An 18815-nucleotide genomic window follows, 5' to 3' on the forward strand; every position below is an offset into this window, starting at 1 on the left:
TAACCCTCCCTCCCTCCCCTACCCTCATCGCTAATCTCTCTCCTTTTCGCCCACTCCCTCTCCCACACGTTGTCCTCTCCGAAAAGATGAGAGGGGTGCATTTCTGTATGTGCGATTGATATGTTATATAAAGACACTTGCCAACAACAGGCTAACGGTATGATTGCAGCAGCACTTAGGTTTTATCTGTGAACAAATTTGAGTTAAATGTATTCAGTAGGTGCTAAATGCACAAGATGGGAGTATATTTGCCCTTTTTCTAATTTTTTATTACTGTACAAACATGAATTCAGATTTTTTTTTTTATGCTCCCAGAAGCTGCCTTTTTAATTTTTTTAAAAGGGAAAATATTCACTGATTGCATGCCAGGTGTCTTGACGCACATTTGTAATTGCTGGGCTTTATTTACTTGAAATAATCAGAGGCTGCTGAACTTTGAGGTCAGCATGTTGGATCGTGCAGCTCCTGCTAGTGTTGTAATTTGGCGGCAGGGGGTACAGGGAGCAGATGGCACTGACAGACTGTAACTTACCCAGCATAGAGGGGAGGTCAGTGCACGCTGGGAAAGACCACGGAGACAAAGGGGAGAGAGGGAGGCTGATTGGCGCAGGGAGCTTTGTTGCCACCTGGGAAATGTATAATTCAGATTAAGTCGTGACATAAAACACGTGAATCTTTCCAACTAGTTCACTTCATAACTCAGTGGTCTCATTGACGAGGTGTTTGCCGACCGTCGCCCTCTGACCTTCAGTTGTCCAGCGCAGAGGCATCAGTATGGCTCACAGAGTGCACAGTACACACGGTCACCTTGGCAGTGACAGTCACTCTTTCCAAGGCTATGACATCACCTCGAGGAGGAGGAAGATTTTGATGGGGGGGGGGGGCGTCGTCTGTCTACAAAACCTCTGCAGCATCCCAGCTGATGCCCCAACATTCAGCTCCTGCCAAGAGGAAGAAAATCATCCTTTTCAATTCCATCACGGAGCGAGGAGTGGGAGGAGTCAGCCGAGTGAGATAGTGATGCTCCGAGCAGGTGCCAACAAGTGAGAAGTAGCCCAGAGACTGAGAGCGAAGGAGATGGAGAAGAGTCTGTGAGAGCACAAGAACCCAGAGCTCCGAGAGACCACAACGAACAACAGGTCAGCACGCTTGCATTTTCCTTTCCATTCTCTCTTCTTCTTTTAGTTCAGTAATAATAGGAAATAATTTAAAAAGTAAATAAAAGTATAGAAAAATAAAATGTATGTAAAACTCTATAGTTCTTACTCCCAGCAATAATTACTTTCCAAAAAGGACCACAAAGAATCAAGTTCAATTGCAAACTGGTTATAGGAACAAACAAAACTGCGTGCAGTCTGACATTTTATTGTTTTTTTTAAAAAAGCTACAAATCTTATAGAAAAAAAATTTGCATTTCCACAAATTATACTGCACTAAAACCTGAAAGCAAACATAGGAATGGAAATCAAAACTTAGCTTTTTAAGTTTTATTTTGAAAAGCTATTATTGAAAAGTTGCAATTAAGAAAAGCTGCTGTTTTGAGACAATTTGAACAAGTTAGTACTGTACTGTACTGTGAAACACTAATTGACCCTTCAATTGAAACTGTTTCCTCTTGGAATAATAAGGAAAACTTGATATCATGCTCTTAATATATAATAAATATATTCTCTTTCTGTTTTATTCACTCACTTGTTTTAATCTAGGTTTAAGAACTTAACTGTGGACGGGCGTTTTAAATTAGCTCCAGCTAGACGCCCTATGATAACCCATCTGTGGCTTTGCTTCTCTGCAATGTTTGTTCCCTTTTAACATACAAATATAAAATAATTTTTAAAAAATGTGTTTTTTAAGACACAGATAAACGATTGGTTAAACAACATCTTAAAAAATCTCTTTCTATTAATTTGTCATCACCACGCACAATTTACCATCTAAAGATATTTCAAACCTATTTTAAACTTACACTGCATAGATATTTTTGTGTTTTTGCAAAAGTGACTTTAATTTAATCTGCATTTGGGTTTTTGCAGCCAGTGTATTTTCAGTCCTCCTGCTCCAGTTTTTCCTGTCTGTCATCTCTGCTGCCATGCTGTGTCCTGTGCTGCTTTGTGCCGCTCTGCTCCTCCTGACACCGATGGAGATCACGGAGGCTCGCGCTCTGCACCCTTCTCCTGATGCTGTGCAGGTACAGGGGAAGCGAGGTGAAAAGGGGGGAGGGGTTGATGATAGAAAAGGAAGAAAAGAGTGGATGCAGGAGGATTCAGAGGAGATGAAGAGTCTGTAGAAGAATAGTCCAGAAGGAGGGGAGGGGAGACAGTAATGAAATGTATCACTGATTGAATTATTCTCCCTCATACACTCCCTCACAATTAAATTTAATCTTTTTTCCCCTCCTGTAGTTTATGGAGCAGTTTCTGGAACGTTACAATGACCTTTTGACCCTGGACGACCTGGAGAACCTGTTGAACAGCCAGCCAGAGGAGCAGTCCACCTTCTCCTCGGGGGTCAAAGCGGCCGAGTCCCCCAAATGGGCTGAAACACAAGCGCAGGCTGAATCTCCATGGTTGCGCCTCCTGAAGGGGGCTCTGGCCAATCAGAAGCGAGCAGAGCCAGACCGGTCACGGAGGGGATGGAACAGAGGATGCTTTGGGCTGAAACTGGATCGGATCGGGTCCATGAGTGGACTGGGTTGTTAGTGGAGAGCGAATAAAGACTGATGGCATCCTTCTTAGAAAATAATAAGGGCAAAACACTCGCAGAGTAGATGACATGCAGCGAAGGATGTTTACATGCGCGTACACTGCATGTAGTATGGTGTAAACTTGCAGCATTACTAATGTGGTTTCATCCAGCGTAGGTACCATAGATCAGACGCTTCAAACTATTGTGGCTGCTCAAACGGAGCAGCTGTATTGTATTCCACGTGTAAGCATTCAACTGAATATTAGAACATGTGAGCTGTGTTTACATCAAATGGTCATCAATTGATTGTTGGGGTTTTTTTTTTTTTAAAGTAATTTGGCATTTTATGTGTTTCTAGCTTTTGTTTGCGTGCAGTAAATGTAAAAGCGTTTAGACATTTTGTGGCCAGAGGATTGTCTGTAAAACGGGCGTGGGAAATTGATGGCACCTGTAGTTCCTGCTGTTTCTTTTTCTGTTTACTTATGATTTGCATGAATAAATGGATTTGACATTTGCTGTGCTTATTTATTTCTTCTTTTTTTTTTTTTTTGACACAGTAATGTGTAATTGTGAGATTCAACATCCACTTCCGTCCCACACATCAATCCCAGCTTGTTGACTCTCTTTTGAGGAGTCATCTCAATTTGTCCCTCAAACTGGAGCTTCAAATTCTCCTGACAGATATGATTTGATGCTTTATTAAATCTTCCAGTGGCTGTTGGAGGAAGTTATATATCTTCCCACGTCATTTTGGAGTATGGGTGGCCAATCCTAATGACTGTATGCAAGACCCTCTGTCGTATCCAAAAATGATTTCATTCCGGCATTACAGCCAAGTTCCCAGGGCAATAATATTAAGGAAACTGTAGTAGATATAGTGGCATCTTTGTCAAATAGTCCACCCAGTGTTTTTAAAATAAGTGCAGAAATATGATGCAATTGCGTGTTTGGCAGTCTTTGTACCCTCATTGAGCCTCGTTTGAAAAGATGACGTGAATAATGTCCAAACAAAGACTTGTTGAGAATCTCTCTTCAGCTCATCTTTAAGTGTGTCTATAGTATGTTTTGCCTTTTTTGGCAGACAAATTAAAAATGTACAAAACATAGAAAATGAACAATTACACTTGAATAGTGTCACTTTTTTCTGAGCACTTTAAATCATGTGAAAAATATACTCAAAGGATTTCACTACAGCAGATATATGGATATGGACCATGAAATACATTTAAAAACACTCAGAGGTCCTACGGTAATATTGTGTTGATAATCCAATGCAGATGTGAGGCTTTGTGCATCTTTTATTTGTCAGTTCATCTGGTTGCCTTTTTTCAGCAATCATTACGTGTAATTTTCCTTTTATACAGTCATAAATTATTTGTCAAGTGGCAAAACACATTAAACTAAATATTTTCTATAGATATTGTGAATTCTTTAGACCACAGTGATTGTGAGGTGAAGATCTGAGATTGCAAGATTCCTGTGACAACATGAAGCATCGATGACTAAATAATCCATCAAAGTATTTTAGTAACTGTTCCCGAGCTTCTCATCATATCAACCTTGTGACAGTGGCAACTATAAATCAACTCGTACCTGACATCATTAGTAGGGAGGCGAAAAATCAAAAATAGTTTGTAGCTGTCATAGTTTGCAGGTTTCCCTTGCGACACTAGATGGCAGTCTCACTCCATCATGTGCTTGTTCCTCACCTCACAGAGTTGCCCTCTGCACTTTGCACCAAACTTCTGGAGGGGACATAAATCAAGTTAAAGGCCCATTTTACATTGCACTTTTATTTGTGCACAGATCATTAAACTGCAAGCTCTACAGTTTGCTGTTGCTGCACTTTCTATTGAGCTTCAGTTACGTTTTGAGACATGCCACTAATTTATAGAAACTATACATTTAATTCCAAAGCTTCTCACGTCCCTCCACAAAGTGGGTGGGATTTGGCTGTTGTAATATAAAAAGAACGTGATCGTATGAGGCAGCATTTACAGTACTGAGAGATCAACACGGGCCAAGTATTGACTAGCCAGCCAGCGTCTAATCTTAGCCCGACCTTTACTTCCCCTCTTTGACCTTAAGCTGCAAAGCAAAGGCCAAGACTGGCATGCACTCGGGGTTGTGGTAGTTCAGCAATGCCCGGGCCACTGGACCGCAGCCATAATACACACCAGCACTGTCTGGTTTTGGTGCAGAACTACACATTTTAAGCACAAGATCTACTGAGGTAGAAAATACAAGTTACTGAATGCTGTCTTAGATGTGCACAATGTATTGCACCTTCATGGACAAGATGCCATACCACGGGTAAGGTTTCAATTCACTGTCAGGACTGCCTTCTGGTGAGGCCCAGTATGCAGCCAGGGGGGCATTTCCAACAGAACTCAAGCTTCAGGTTTAAACTGACATATTAATTATTATTCTGATTTAACACTTTACATTATCCTCTGGAGGGCTTTCTTTTCAAATGCCTATATTGAAAGAGTAAAGAGTCTAAATATGCTCAGGAAACTGACATGCCAACATCCTGTCATATTCTGTGCACGATGAATAAAAGTGAATGCAGGGTGCAGACACTTATTCAGGCAAAGGAAACGGTCTGAATTTTTTTATTGAGCCTAGAGTCTTCTAAAGAACCTGAGCGAGCAACATACGCCTCCTCTGCACATGCGCAATGATCATGTGCTCATGTTGAGTAACCAAGCCTCAGCCTTTGACTTGTGCTGAGGAGATGGAGAGGCAGAGGAAGAAGGGAAGATTTCCATGGCTACAGAGAGTCTGAAAGTGAAGGGTCATGGTCTTTGGACATTAAATGTCACAGCCAGTAAGACAGAGATTTGATCCCTCGGTTGCTCCCTCTGTGTCTGTGTGTGTCTCTATTTGCTGAGAAGGTCAGTGAGGGACCCCTCTCTTTTTTCAGTCCACTAACTGAGGACTTTAATACCTGAGTATCTATATCTAGATCACTTGGGAACAGATTTGAAGATACTGGAAGTGCTGCACAGAAAATGTAAATCTTAACAATATGACAATATGAGTTTTTGGGCCTTTAACTTGCAGCAGAAACGGGATGATAAGAGAGAAGATTCCGGTTCGTTTAACTCACACGAAGTTGCAGACGGCAGCTTGCATGTCTCTCTGCAGGATGACGACCTTGACATTCAGAGGGGGCGGGGTCAGGAACAGTGACCTATTCGGGGGCGTGGCTTTAAACCCTGGCTAATCATAAAAACACACAGCTTAACTTTGCTCTTCCCCACTCACACCCGGAGTCGCAAGACAGACTGAGGCGTCTCACAAACGGTAAATACTTCAATAATGGAATAATTTCAGACAGAGAGGCTGAGGAACCTGTAGGGCCTCAGGAACAGGCCACATAACTGAATAACTTTATTTAGATCACCTGTGGACAATCTGCTTAGACCTGGCTGAATCTAATTTTAAGGTGAATGTGATCATAAAAGCAAAAGAAGTTCATTTTGCCGTAGACTCATGGTTTAAATACAATTCTTCCTACTTCTGAGGATGTAAAGTTGCTTTTCAATGTGCATACCTGGTAGGTTTTGCAGTTCTGGTCTGCAGCTTTGCAATGAATTTACGTGGACTGTGGTCAGAGATAGCTTACAAATGGAATACTTTTCCACGCTCATTTAACATGGTGCATTATTCCTCCTCTTCCTAATTTTCTCCTTTCGTTTCTTCTTCCAGAGGACTAGAACAACCCAGGCAAAATGGTGAAAGTTGGTATCAATGGGTAAGAGCTCATTTTCATCCACTCACCTGACACTGCTGACTAAGCAACACACACTTCAACACTCTTCCTATGTGGCCAGTCTGTGCACCCCCAAATCACGCTGCCACACCCCTCTCATCTGTGCCCATGTGGTGCTTTTAACAGTGATTTACTGTCATGGCTGCTTTGGTTCAATTTTTCAAATGCACCACCATCTGTGCTCATTAAAGCTTGTCAGTTTGCTTTGCACATTAAAACATGTACACGTACACAAAGGTGGTGAATAGTGGACAATAATGTCAGCATGGCATCCACAATAGCGACTTTATATCTGCATGAAAATCTAGCTTCATTACTGGAAAAAGAAAAGAACCGATGTAGTAGTATGTAGTACCGATGCACGATGAGAAGAAAATGTTACAAGTAAACATACACGCTTGTAGTTTCCTGATACCAAAGACAGTTAAAAGATTTAACTAATGAGCGTCTTAAAGCTGCGAGACACTTCAAAAAGATCCAGTGTTTATAGCCCTCAGTAAAACTGTCTTATCTTTGTTATTGACTTGTGCTCTGCAGGATAACTGCAGTCTCCCTCTGATTTAAGTAATAGTGACTCTATTCAGCAGCTGAGGAAGGAGGAAATGTTTGGTAAAAGCTGACATGCACAGATGCAGACCTACATACAGCAACCTGTGGACGTTCCCCAGGCTTTGAACTTTGCCTCTCAGCAGATAATAACGCGGGTTTTGACATGGGGGTCATTCAACAGTGGACTGTTTTTTCTGCTGTCTGGAGCGAGAGGAAGAGAACCTGCGTAACTTAGATGTTATTGAACACACTTGAACTTAGAGTCTCCCTATCTGTTTCATGGATCTGTTCTTTATCTCTCCACCCCTCTTCCTCCTCCCCCACTGCCTGAGAACAGAGTGTATCTGTGCCAGGATTTTGGACTCATGGTTAAAAAGTAACTCAGCTGCTTGCTCAAATGACGCATTGCCTTCACCAGGATTACCACACTGGAGGTTCATTTTGACTTTAGCCCCCAGAAAGGGGAGTGTGACAGCAACACACACCTCCCTCTGCCCCTCCTCCTGAACTTTGCCCTTTGGTTTCAGGTCTCCTAATGTATCTCACACAAAAGGAAAAAGTAACGACAGTAATGTGACATAGGCAACGCTTAGGTTGAAGTCAACGTCAGAAACTGAACTATACATATGAATGACTGTTTATGTCCCCTTCATAAGCATCTAGAGGTCAGGGTTACATGGGGTCATAGCACCATCTAGAGACCAAACTAAGAAACAACGCTGTTCAGACTGTGATTTTGAGCTAAATTAATAACACTGAATTTTGTTGACTTTTCAGATTTGGCCGCATTGGTCGTCTGGTGACCCGTGCTGCTTTTACCTCCAAGAAGGTGGACATTGTGGCCATCAATGACCCTTTCATTGACCTGGAGTACATGGTAAATGAAGAAGACTGCTTGAAATCTATAGCCACCATGATGTGGGTTTGAAATGCATACCAGACATGAGTCATATCTTTGTAAATTTAGGTAAAATGTGGGTGTTGGCTTTTAGTTTTTCTTTGGGGAGCCTGAAAAGTTATTCTGAAGACTGTGGAAGATGATAATCCATTAGGAATGTGATGAATTTAAAAGGAGTAAAATGTTTGCTCCTGTCATTTCTATGAGACTGCACTCATTTGGAAAATGTATCTTGCATCCATGCACACTGGCTAAATGAAATGATTGTTTTGTAGCCAGATGTGCTTTTAATCTTTTACATGCAAATTAATTTCTAATCTCATCTCTTCTGTAAGGATTTCGTGAAAATGCTCTTACAGTAGTCCCCCTCCTTATCTTTACTTCACATTTCCTCTTTAGGTTTACATGTTCAAGTATGACTCCACCCACGGCCGCTTCAAGGGCGAGGTCAAAGCTGAGGGTGGCATGCTGGTCGTCGATGGACATAAAATCGCCGTTTTCCACGAGTGAGTTCTCTTACAGGCTTGCAGTGAAGGAAACATTTCTGTTTAATGGCAATTTCACAAATGCATCCATAAACATAAGGAAGAACTGAGAGGGCATTCTTGTGACGCTGATGCTTTTCTCTTCTCTCTCTTTTGGTTTTCAGGAGGGACCCAGCTAACATCAAATGGGGTGATGCTGGTGCCCAGTACGTGGTCGAGTCCACTGGTGTGTTCACCACCATCGAGAAGGCCTCTGTATGTACTTCCTCTCAAATTTCTGACAAAATGATCGTGAAAACAATTGAGAGACGAGACGTGCAATTTTTCCATAAAGGGCACTCACAAACTCAATACTATTTCAACACACATTGCAGGCTCACTTGAAGGGTGGTGCCAAGAGAGTCATCATCTCTGCACCCAGCGCTGACGCTCCAATGTTTGTCATGGGTGTCAACCATGAGAAGTATGACAAATCCCTCCCAGTTGTCAGGTGAGCATCAGATAGTTTCTCAGTTTTTTCTGTTTTTAAATTTGAAAAATTAATATCATAATTAACTGTATATTAAACCCGTCACATTAATGTTGAGCATTTCATTTGTTGTAGCTCTGCTTTTGCTTGAAGTTCATCATACAACAACTTTTTGAGACTGTGGTTTTATTTTGAAAATCCTCACTTAGCTGATGCTGTTAACTTTGCCTCTCCTTAGCAATGCTTCCTGCACAACCAACTGCCTGGCCCCCTTGGCCAAGGTCATAAATGACAACTTCGGCATCATTGAGGGCCTGATGGTGAGGATTAAAACATTCTGTGAACAAGGCTAAGCAGAACCCAAAACCAGAATGACAAAGTCCAAAACAGGAAAATGATATTACAGTGTTAGAGATGAGTTAAGCCATATTCAATCCTTCTCCTTTATCCTCCTCTTTGCGTACATCAGAGCACAGTTCATGCCATCACTGCCACCCAGAAGACTGTGGACGGTCCCTCCGGCAAGCTGTGGAGGGACGGCCGTGGTGCCAGCCAGAACATCATCCCAGCCTCTACTGGTGCTGCCAAAGCTGTCGGCAAGGTCATCCCTGAGCTCAATGGGTCAGTGCCAAAAACACGACTTCTAATGAATTGTATTACGTTATTGCCACGAGGTGCTCTAAATCCAGTATCATGGACATGACATTTAACTCCTGAATGTCATTATTTTACAGCAAGCTGACCGGCATGGCCTTCCGTGTCCCCACCCCCAACGTGTCAGTGGTTGACCTGACAGTCCGCCTGGAGAAACCTGTGAGTGATGCAGACCAGAGGCATTTCTAACATTTGATGAATTGCAATTAATTTTACTGTCTGAGAACATCTGATATATACCTAAACCACCTTCATCCTAGTAACAAGTATTTCCAGTTTAGCTTAATTCTCAGTTCATTCTCTGTACTCCATCCGTACGTCACGAATGATAACTCACGCATCAAATGTGCCCTAATCCGTGTCCCAACAAAGGCACCATTTGCACCTATTTGAATAATCTTTGCTCAGTACTACAGAGGGAGATTCTACTAGAAGTTTCTACTTTTAGCAGCTTTGATGCACTTCCTCTTAACATTATGATTCTTCTTAATTTATTACATTTTGCCTTGTTTACATCACATCCAATGAAGAAGTTATGTGCCAAACCAATCTATGTCTTGCACTTATTGCCCATCCCCCATGAGTCTTTTGAATGTAATTCTTCTCTCTCGGTTATGTATGCTATGTCATGTTCATGTCGTGTTCCATCACCTGTTTTTAGGGCAATATATTCATGACCCAGTTTCAAAGATCTGACTTCAGGAGGAGCTAATAGGCTTAAGTAACTTTATGTAAGAATGCATTTAGCATCGAGTGATAGCTAAGCGAATTTAACTACAATATCTTTTCTAATCAAAAGGCCAAATATGATGACATCAAGAAGGTTGTGAAGGCTGCAGCTGATGGACCCATGAAGGGCATTCTGGGATACACAGAGCACCAGGCATGTGCTTGTCTCTATTCTCTTTCACCTTTTTAAACTGTTTTGTTGTTCAGTAGTTAGTCTGGTTTTAGTTAGTTTAGATTAGTAGTTAGTGACGTCCTCTTTCTTTGCTCTCCTGAAGGTTGTCTCCACAGATTTCAATGGCGACAGTCACTCCTCCATCTTTGATGCTGGCGCTGGCATTGCCCTCAATGACCACTTTGTCAAGTTGGTCACGTGGTACGCTCCTGGATTTTATTTTATTTCATATCCAAATATCTGTTTTCAGTCATGCATATTGACTCCCTTTTCTTGCTTCTCAACCAGGTACGACAACGAGTTCGGATACAGCAACCGTGTCTGCGACCTGATGGCCCACATGGCTTCCAAGGAGTAAACCAAACCAGCCAACTGACCGTCACTGCACTAAGCCACATCACACACATTCTCCTGATACCAGAGTTGTACATGTACATTAAGACATTGTGTTATTGATGACTCTGTGCTCAGTTCCAGCAGATAGTCGGCCTCCATTTAAGTGCCTGAGGAAAAGTCCCACAGTGCAAATGAAAAAGATTTAAATTGGTGACCAATAATCTTTTTGTATTTGTTAAATTCCCTCTTCTGTTCTTGTGAGATGGAGTGAAGGTGTGAGAGTCTTTTTTTCTTTCTGTAGTACTGAAGTACTGCAGTTAGTGGTGGAATAAAGTCCTCTGTTTGTGAGATTTACATCCTCTTGTTCTCTTTTGTTGCTGCACAGAGCAAATTTATATAAAAGAAAAACCCTGCTCTAGTGGGATTAAGGCTTATATTGGTGGATGGAATCTTTTAAAGGCTCAATGATTTTAGCAAACCCTTCCACAGGGTCCATATTTCTGATCAATTCTCTCCTCTGGGAATACACCTACAGCTCTGACCTTTGGAACAAGAGGCTGATTTGTGCAGGTTCTGCTGCACAGATCAGTCCTGATGCCACCATACTGCTTTTATGAAACAGATACGCACATCAGTTTAAAAATATTTTTCCCTCTCTCCATTTGTATTCCTATTCAATATCTGGTCCATCTGGAAGAGTACTGTAGCGTGGCTAATGCAACCTGACAAAAGCCCACTACACTGGTTCAGTATGAAGCTTCTATGAATTATGCCTTCAGGCGATTTGCTATCACAAAATGGCACAGAGAATGGCAACTTCACTTAACTTCTTTTGAATATTCCTGAATTAGATTTTGATAATTCATGTTATGTGATATCGATGACAAGAAAATGTGACTTTATTTTACTATTCCTCCAATAAAACCCCATATACATACAATTACTGGATGCAGTTTGCAGCTCATCCTCAGGCAAGTCAGTGACAATTAGTTCTTCAGTTCTACAGTTTGACTCAAATTAAAGACCGGATGCTGATGTGCAAATATTTATTTGTAATCTTACTGTTTCTTTCACCTACACACATCTACCCCTGCTATGATCTGCAGAAATGAGATATTTCATAACACCTGCTCTGCAATACAATGTGCAATACAATACAATATGTACAATATATTCTGCATGTGTGAAGGCTCACATACTCAGATTTATTCCATTCCATTTATTCCACACTTCTGCTGGTGTGACAACAGTGAGTATCAGAATTTAAGTGATGCACCACAAGACCCCAGCGACAGATATGTGGATTTACAGGGATCACATGGATTCAGTGGATAAAAGACAAAGACAGCAGATACAAGGTGGTAAACAACCCCTTCACTCTCCGACACTCCCTCTCTCTCTCTCTCTCTCTCTCTCACACACACACACATACACACACACACACGTGCACATGCCATTTGTCAGTTTGCGTGCCTCTCTCTGGTCATTTCGAAGTCAGATTGGCAAGAGCAAATTTTCTCCCCAGCTCTTGTGTAGCAAGGATTTTATTGGAATGAGAAGATTTAGATTAAGATTATACAAACTATAACAGAAGCTCTTTATGATAAAGATCAGCTGAGAGCACATAGGAACTGACGGACAAATCGACACGGTGAGTAGAGATGCTTGCTTTAGTCTGAGTACGATGTGGTGGGTTTTTTTTCTGCAGGTATGAGTGCATCTTGGACGGCGAGAGAGTAGCAAAGAATTCAAAAGAAAAAGCAATTCCAGTTTGGTCCAGTTTTGTGTATGTCAGGAAACCTGCCCTCTGTTCTGTTCTATCTTCCCTGTTGATTTGATGTGACTGCGTTCATTCAACTTTTTATTTTTTACCTCACCACCCTGTTGATCGTCTTGTTGCCCGTGAGACTCAGCTGACCACCTGTGGAGATCATCAGAGGGTAAACGTTAAAGTCTCTTGTATGTTGCAGCTGCTTGTTGCTACAGCAATAAGTCTAAATTTATTATAATTAGTCATTTATTTATTTCAAGATGCTGGATATTTAAAACATACACAGATGAGCCCCAACATTACAACCACCTGCATAATATTCTGTAGTTCTCCTTTGTGCTGTCAAAACAGGCCTGACGGGTCAGGGGAAGGGACACAGGACCTCTGGGGCATTTTGTGGTCACCATTATTAAAATTTTGGATGCTTTGGGTCCTGAGCAGTGAGGGTGGGGCCTCTAGGTGGCAGGCTGGATTAGGTTTATTGATACTGGGGAATCTGCAGGCCGTTGTTGTGGTATGTGATGAGGTATATTGTCAAGGTGAGAGGGATGCTGCTGCTGATGCCAAGAGCCGTTGTGGGGGATGGGATGGGCTGGGGGGGTTAATTGATGTTTCCCTGGATAATACTGAAACATTAACAGTCAATGTGAATGAATAAATGTGCTGAAATGTCAAAGAAATGTCAGATTTTCCCGTTGCATTATGTTGCATCTGCATCTCCATCTGTCAGCCAGTGGAGGCAAGCTGACATTACATGATCTGTTTGATCTGCAATCGTTTACATTAATTAATCTATGTAGCTGTCAACTATTATCATCAATCGTATCATCATTTATCTAAGTGATGATGCTATGTCAGAGGACACACTAGGGAGAAACACAACCTAAACGAAACTGAAAAATGAGGACAGAGAAATAAGTAGAATGTATAATGAAGTTTTCATCCACTGCAGGGGCCACTGAACAGTGACAGAAAATATCATCTGTAATATGGACTCTATGAAACTCAACAATGTAATAATATGAAACTCAAGTCTCTGCACTGCATTATAAAGAATAAACCCTACTGGAGCAGAGGAGAGATTAAAACTAAGTGAACATTTAAGCTGAAGCCATGCAGAGATGAGGATGTTGATGAGTTTTTCTTCTGTGCTGCCTGACATTTTCCTCCTCTCGAGAAACTCCTCACATGCTGCTAATTTCACTTTGTAGTTGGAAGAGTGACACAACATTTTTATTCTTCTCTGGTTTTTGTGTCTTCAGTGGTCCTTTGAAGCTCCAGGAGCTGCCTCTCCTCTCTGTCTGCTGCTGTAGGTCAGTGCAGTACATCCATGAGAGAGAATGGCTCTGCGGGGGGCTCCTGGTTTGTCCCCTCGTCCGTCCACCCCCTGTTTCGCTCTCAACTGTCCACCTCAGCGGACTTGGTGGTTGCTTTATTCCTTACATTCACAGGTAAGAATAAGGGCACTGTTATCATTATGTCAAATCTCCAATTGGAAGGTTCATAGTTGCAAACTCACACAAACACACTAAAATTCATTTCAAAGTCTAGTCAAGCGTCCAAGAAATACCAGAGACATTATGTCAGATTACATATAGTGAAAGAAATAGTTCTGAGTTTCAGCGACAAATATGTTGTTAACCTTTTTAACTATTTGTTTTTGATTATCATAAATTATGCATCTCTTTGTATTACAATAAATGAAATACAATTAGGCCTCAATGAAGTGCCACAACAAGCATATACACCATACATACGGTGTAATATAGGATATCTTAAATCGGGTGAAAATGAAATTATTTATCTATAAAATTACTGAAAAAGAAATTTTAATTGGAATATTGGAACTGGACTTTGCATTACTGCAGTGCTCATCCCACACCACAGTTCCCTCCATAATTCCAGTCCCTCTCCCTCCCTTCCTCCCTCCTCCTGCTACTTTTATTTGAACTGTATTTGTATTGCTATGCCAGTTTGGATGATGCTCTTTGTTTCTTGACAATGACAATAAAGTAAAACCCAAGTGATCAAGACAAAAATATTTTAAAAATAAGTAAAAATACAACACTGTGCTGTTAGAATACACCGAGAACTCACTTTATACGTGCTGTATGACTGATGTATTATTATTTAGTCATGATGGGTATGAGATAAGCTGTTTTTGTTCTTTGAGCAACACCAAAAACCAGAAATTGTTTCACCAAAAGCAGAGAGTAGTCTTCACAGAGGGGACACCTCTGTGTCTTTAACATTCCCTTCACTGTTTGTTTACACAACAAACTGATGAAGCTGCATCATCTAGATGCTTAACTGGTATTTGTGGGATTTAAAGACCATATCTGAATTCACGCTGACACCATATGTCATTTTCTTTTCTTCACTATTACTCTTTCTCCAGGTGTCATATCAGTTTTGGGGAACGGCACGGTGTTGTTAGTCTGCTGTAGGAAAAGAAAGAAGCTCAGACCTCCAGAGCTCATGACTATCAACTTGGCTCTCTGTGATTTTGGCTTCAGTCTCTTAGGAGCACCATTTTTCATCACTTCCAGGTACAGCATACTTTGTTATTAACCACTGAGCAGCCAGGGCGGTGAGTAACCACATTTAAACCAGCAGCCATTTGTCAGAGACAGAAGGTGATGATCCATTAAGCTGGAGGGCTAAAGTCCTTCTCTCCCTCTGTCAGCCTGTGTCATGCCTGGGTGTTTGGGGAGATGGGGTGCCTTTGGTACGGCATCCAGGGCTTTGTGTTTGGCATTGGCTCTCTGCTCACCACCTGTCTCATCTCTGTGGACCGTTGCCTGAAGATCTGCTGCTTAAGATATGGCAAGTGTGACATCCTCTTCCAGCACAGAGCGAAGCAGGACAATCCACACAGACACAGAGCGCTAAATCCAGCCCACATTTGTCATTTCCAAGTGTACACATGTTTTCATGCATACTGTGCACATGCTAATCTGTACACGGCTCTCCTCTGCTTTTATAAAAGTATTGATTTAAAGAGCAAAAGCCATAGGAGGCAGTGCTTAGATACTACTGGCCAGTTGCTGATGTTTCAAGAAAATGGCTCATGAAATGTTAAGAACTCCAGAGAGGTTTAGTGCTCATTATGCTTATACATGAACACACTGTTTGAATAGTACATTAAGTGGTTTGTATGCTTCTTGCCTCTCTAGGTCAATGGATTGAGAAGCGTCATGTGTCTCTGTCCATAGTGCTGGTGTGGGTTTACACACTGTTCTGGGCCTTACTGCCTGCTTTTGGCTTTGGAAGTTATGGACCTGAACCTTATGGGACCAGCTGCACCATCAACTGGTAATCTCTGCTTGATGCCCTACTGTTTACTTACACTAAAGGCTGCAAACATATGTGTTATCTGTGCATTCTGTGCCTTTGCAGAAAAACATGCAAGCAATAACTAGTCTGTGTCATTATTTTAAGGTGGAGAATCAGGTCCTCTCAAAATGACAGAATCTACATATTCCTCATCCTGATATTATGCTTTGGATTTCCTACCGTCACCATCTTCACCTCATATTTGGCCATCCTGCTGATGGTGAGGACAACTGTTGCTTTATGATACGAAACAGAATCTGGGAGTTGAGACTCTATTCTGTAATTATTTTGTTTTAGTGCATTAATCACTTTAAAGCTACTATGTGTTGAATGTACACTGATCAGCCAGGTGAGGTAAGTAACATTAATCATCTGTTTACTATGCAATATTCCATGGGGCAGTAATGGGTTCTGGCACTCATGTGGATACTCTTTGACACACATCATCCACCTAAACACTGTAGACCAAATACCTCACCCTTCTCACCCCCACTCCTCCTTGGCAACGGCTCTTCCTGTCAGCAGCAGCCTCCCCCCAGCTGGAGAAAGCACCATGTCACATCCTGAAAACAGTTCAGGAATGTCTGAAGAACGGCCTGCAGACTACCCAGATCCCAACCTGATTGAGAATCTGCGGGATGCAACTCAATAAGCTCAATCCACCCTCAATGCACAGAACAAAAAGGATCCAACATTCTGATGCCAGTGACCACAAAATACCCTCCTGTGTCCCTTCCCCTGACAGGTCACAACTGTTTTGGCAACACTCCAGCCGTGACTGTCCTTTACAGAGGCACCACTGAGAACATTCTCACTAACTGCATCCCGCTGCATTCACAGAGCAGACAGCATCAGAAATTACCGTACTCATCCCTTCTGTTGCCTGTTCACACTAGTGTAATCTGGGAAAAGATAGAGGAATATACCAAACGTGAGGCCCACCTGGCTGTCAAACAGTTCTGTGCCCACAGTAATTAGACTGCTGAATCAACACATGTGAATATGGAACTCTTAAATTAAACAGGTGGTTTTAATGTTGTATGTGATCAGTGCAAAAAAAATAAAGCAACTCTGGCACCCCCTTGTGATAGTACTGGAGAAAACACTTTCAGACAGAAACACATAGCACTGCCTCCTCAGGGTCTTAGGGATTAACCAGATGACCATTGTGGGAAAATGCCTTATTGACCCAGATGCTCAGGGGCCCCAGAGGTCCTACTTTGATTATGTGTCAGTTGGTCTGTGGTAACTTAATAAAATGCAGACTATATGAAAATGGAGTCCTTAAGCTCTGGTATAACCCGTCTCATGTGAGCTAGATCTATGTTATATTTTGTCCCTTGCAGAAATAAAGACTTGTGACCTACCTGTGACTTGAGGTATAGTTGCAAATAGTAGAATCAACTGTTGCTACCTTTTTCAGGTCTACAGATCTAATCGCACTCTGGCATCCATACCGTCCTCCTCTGTCAGTCATGCTAGCAAAGACCTGAAGCTTGCAAAGGTAAACACAGGTGGATAATTTGACTTGTTACACGTTTTTCAGGGAAAATAAAACATACCTTTATTTCAGATGGCTGCTGTGGTGTTCATCACCTTCCTCCTGGCATGGTCGCCTTATGCCACTGTGTCTCTGATCTCTGCGCTCATTCCCAGAGATGACCCAGAGCGAGAAGGCACTTTACAAACTGTGGTGGAGGAGTCCACTGGTGAGGCCCCAAACTTTCCAAATGCTCCAAAGATCTTGGACATCCCGTCATTGCTCAACTGGACTGCTACAGAATATTACAGACAAATCTACCACAGCACTGTGAACAAGTGGAGTGATGTGAACAACATGAGTTCCGTCTCCACAAGTGACTCCATGTTCAGGTCCACTCTGGACAAAGAAGCTGAGCCAATGACTGTGAGCCCCCAGTCATTCTCCTCCCTTCCACCCATAGTCAATTTAATCCCTGTTATGTTTGCCAAGTCCCACTGCATGATCAACCCTTTAATCTATCAGATCATGAACAGGGAGTTCAGGAATGACGTCTATGTGATGGTGTTTGGCCAAGAGGCAGCAGAGAGGAGGCAAATGCACCGAAGGCAGGAAAGCTTGTATGAAAGTAAGGAACACGAGCAAACCAACTTCCACGGTTTAGGACCGTTTGTCTTTAACAGGAAAAATGTGCTTATTTGTTTTTCCAGAAAATACGTAAGGGCCATGTTTTAAGTCTCTTTTTTTTACAATTTTTTTTAAAGGGAGGATCAGACTCAACTACTTCCAGAGCTCGAGGAGGAAAATGAGCAGCCCCATGTCCTCGTCTGTGAAAAGAAAAAGCAGGAATCTGAAGAAAGAGAAGAATCGCGAGAGCGATGGAGGAACAGACACCTGGGCAGATAACATCTCAGCAGAGGCTAATACTTTGGACTCTGCCTCCTCCGACACTCAAAGCAACATGTGGAGACACTGCAGCACCGGTGGACAGAGAGATCTGAGGGGGTCCACATTCAGCACTCTCACTGCCTGATAAGATAGATAGATAGATAGATAGATAGATAGATAGATAGATAGATAGATAGATAGATGTCATTTTTACCTTTTGGTTTGTGTACTGTTTAATGAGCTTTAAAGGTGCTGGTAGGTATTCTCAAGCTACACTGGAGGATAGTTTATATAAAGTAATTAAACCACCTTTACCGGCTTCAACATTATAAAGTTAATTATTTGAGTTTATTTTGATGCTAATACTTTTATGATTTTACTTAAGTAAAAAATGCTTTTAAAACCTTTATCTGTAACACTGTATTTCTGAGTGGTATTGATACTTTTACTTAAGTACAAATCTGAGTACTTGATCCACCTCCAGTCATGGAAAGGGTATTTCCAAACTACTGACAGAAGGGGGATGCATCTTAAGGCCATTGTTATCTCATATATTGTATTTAGTTGTGCAAATTCCAGATTTTT

General features: G+C 41.8%; 3 protein-coding genes across 3 annotated transcripts; all 3 read left to right on the forward strand.

The window, feature by feature from the left end:
• Positions 1-905: 905 nt before the first annotated feature.
• Positions 906-2991, forward strand: wu:fj39g12 (C-type natriuretic peptide-like). The gene is made up of 3 exons (XM_046399290.1): positions 906-1139; positions 2034-2188; positions 2403-2991. The coding sequence occupies exons 2-3, from the start codon at positions 2090-2092 to the stop codon at positions 2697-2699; spliced, it is 396 nt and encodes a 131-aa protein (XP_046255246.1). The 5' UTR covers positions 906-1139; positions 2034-2089; the 3' UTR covers positions 2700-2991.
• Positions 2992-5880: 2889 nt separating this feature from the next.
• gapdh (glyceraldehyde-3-phosphate dehydrogenase) lies at positions 5881-11109 on the forward strand. The gene is made up of 12 exons (XM_046399260.1): positions 5881-5994; positions 6400-6445; positions 7790-7889; positions 8310-8416; positions 8560-8650; positions 8770-8885; positions 9103-9184; positions 9334-9485; positions 9599-9677; positions 10318-10401; positions 10523-10620; positions 10708-11109. The coding sequence occupies exons 2-12, from the start codon at positions 6423-6425 to the stop codon at positions 10775-10777; spliced, it is 1002 nt and encodes a 333-aa protein (XP_046255216.1). The 5' UTR covers positions 5881-5994; positions 6400-6422; the 3' UTR covers positions 10778-11109.
• A 2718-nt stretch (positions 11110-13827) lies between these two features.
• On the forward strand, positions 13828-18548 carry opn9 (opsin 9). Its single transcript, XM_046398488.1, has 7 exons — positions 13828-13977; positions 14925-15075; positions 15213-15352; positions 15703-15841; positions 15968-16082; positions 17286-17366; positions 17436-18548. Exons 1-7 carry the CDS (start codon positions 13857-13859, stop codon positions 18075-18077), a joined length of 1389 nt encoding a protein of 462 aa, XP_046254444.1. The 5' UTR covers positions 13828-13856; the 3' UTR covers positions 18078-18548.
• The last annotated feature ends 267 nt before the right edge of the window (positions 18549-18815 follow it).

Source organism: Scatophagus argus, chromosome 9, assembly GCF_020382885.2.
Source record: "Scatophagus argus isolate fScaArg1 chromosome 9, fScaArg1.pri, whole genome shotgun sequence".
Lineage (NCBI taxonomy): Eukaryota > Metazoa > Chordata > Actinopteri > Scatophagidae > Scatophagus > Scatophagus argus.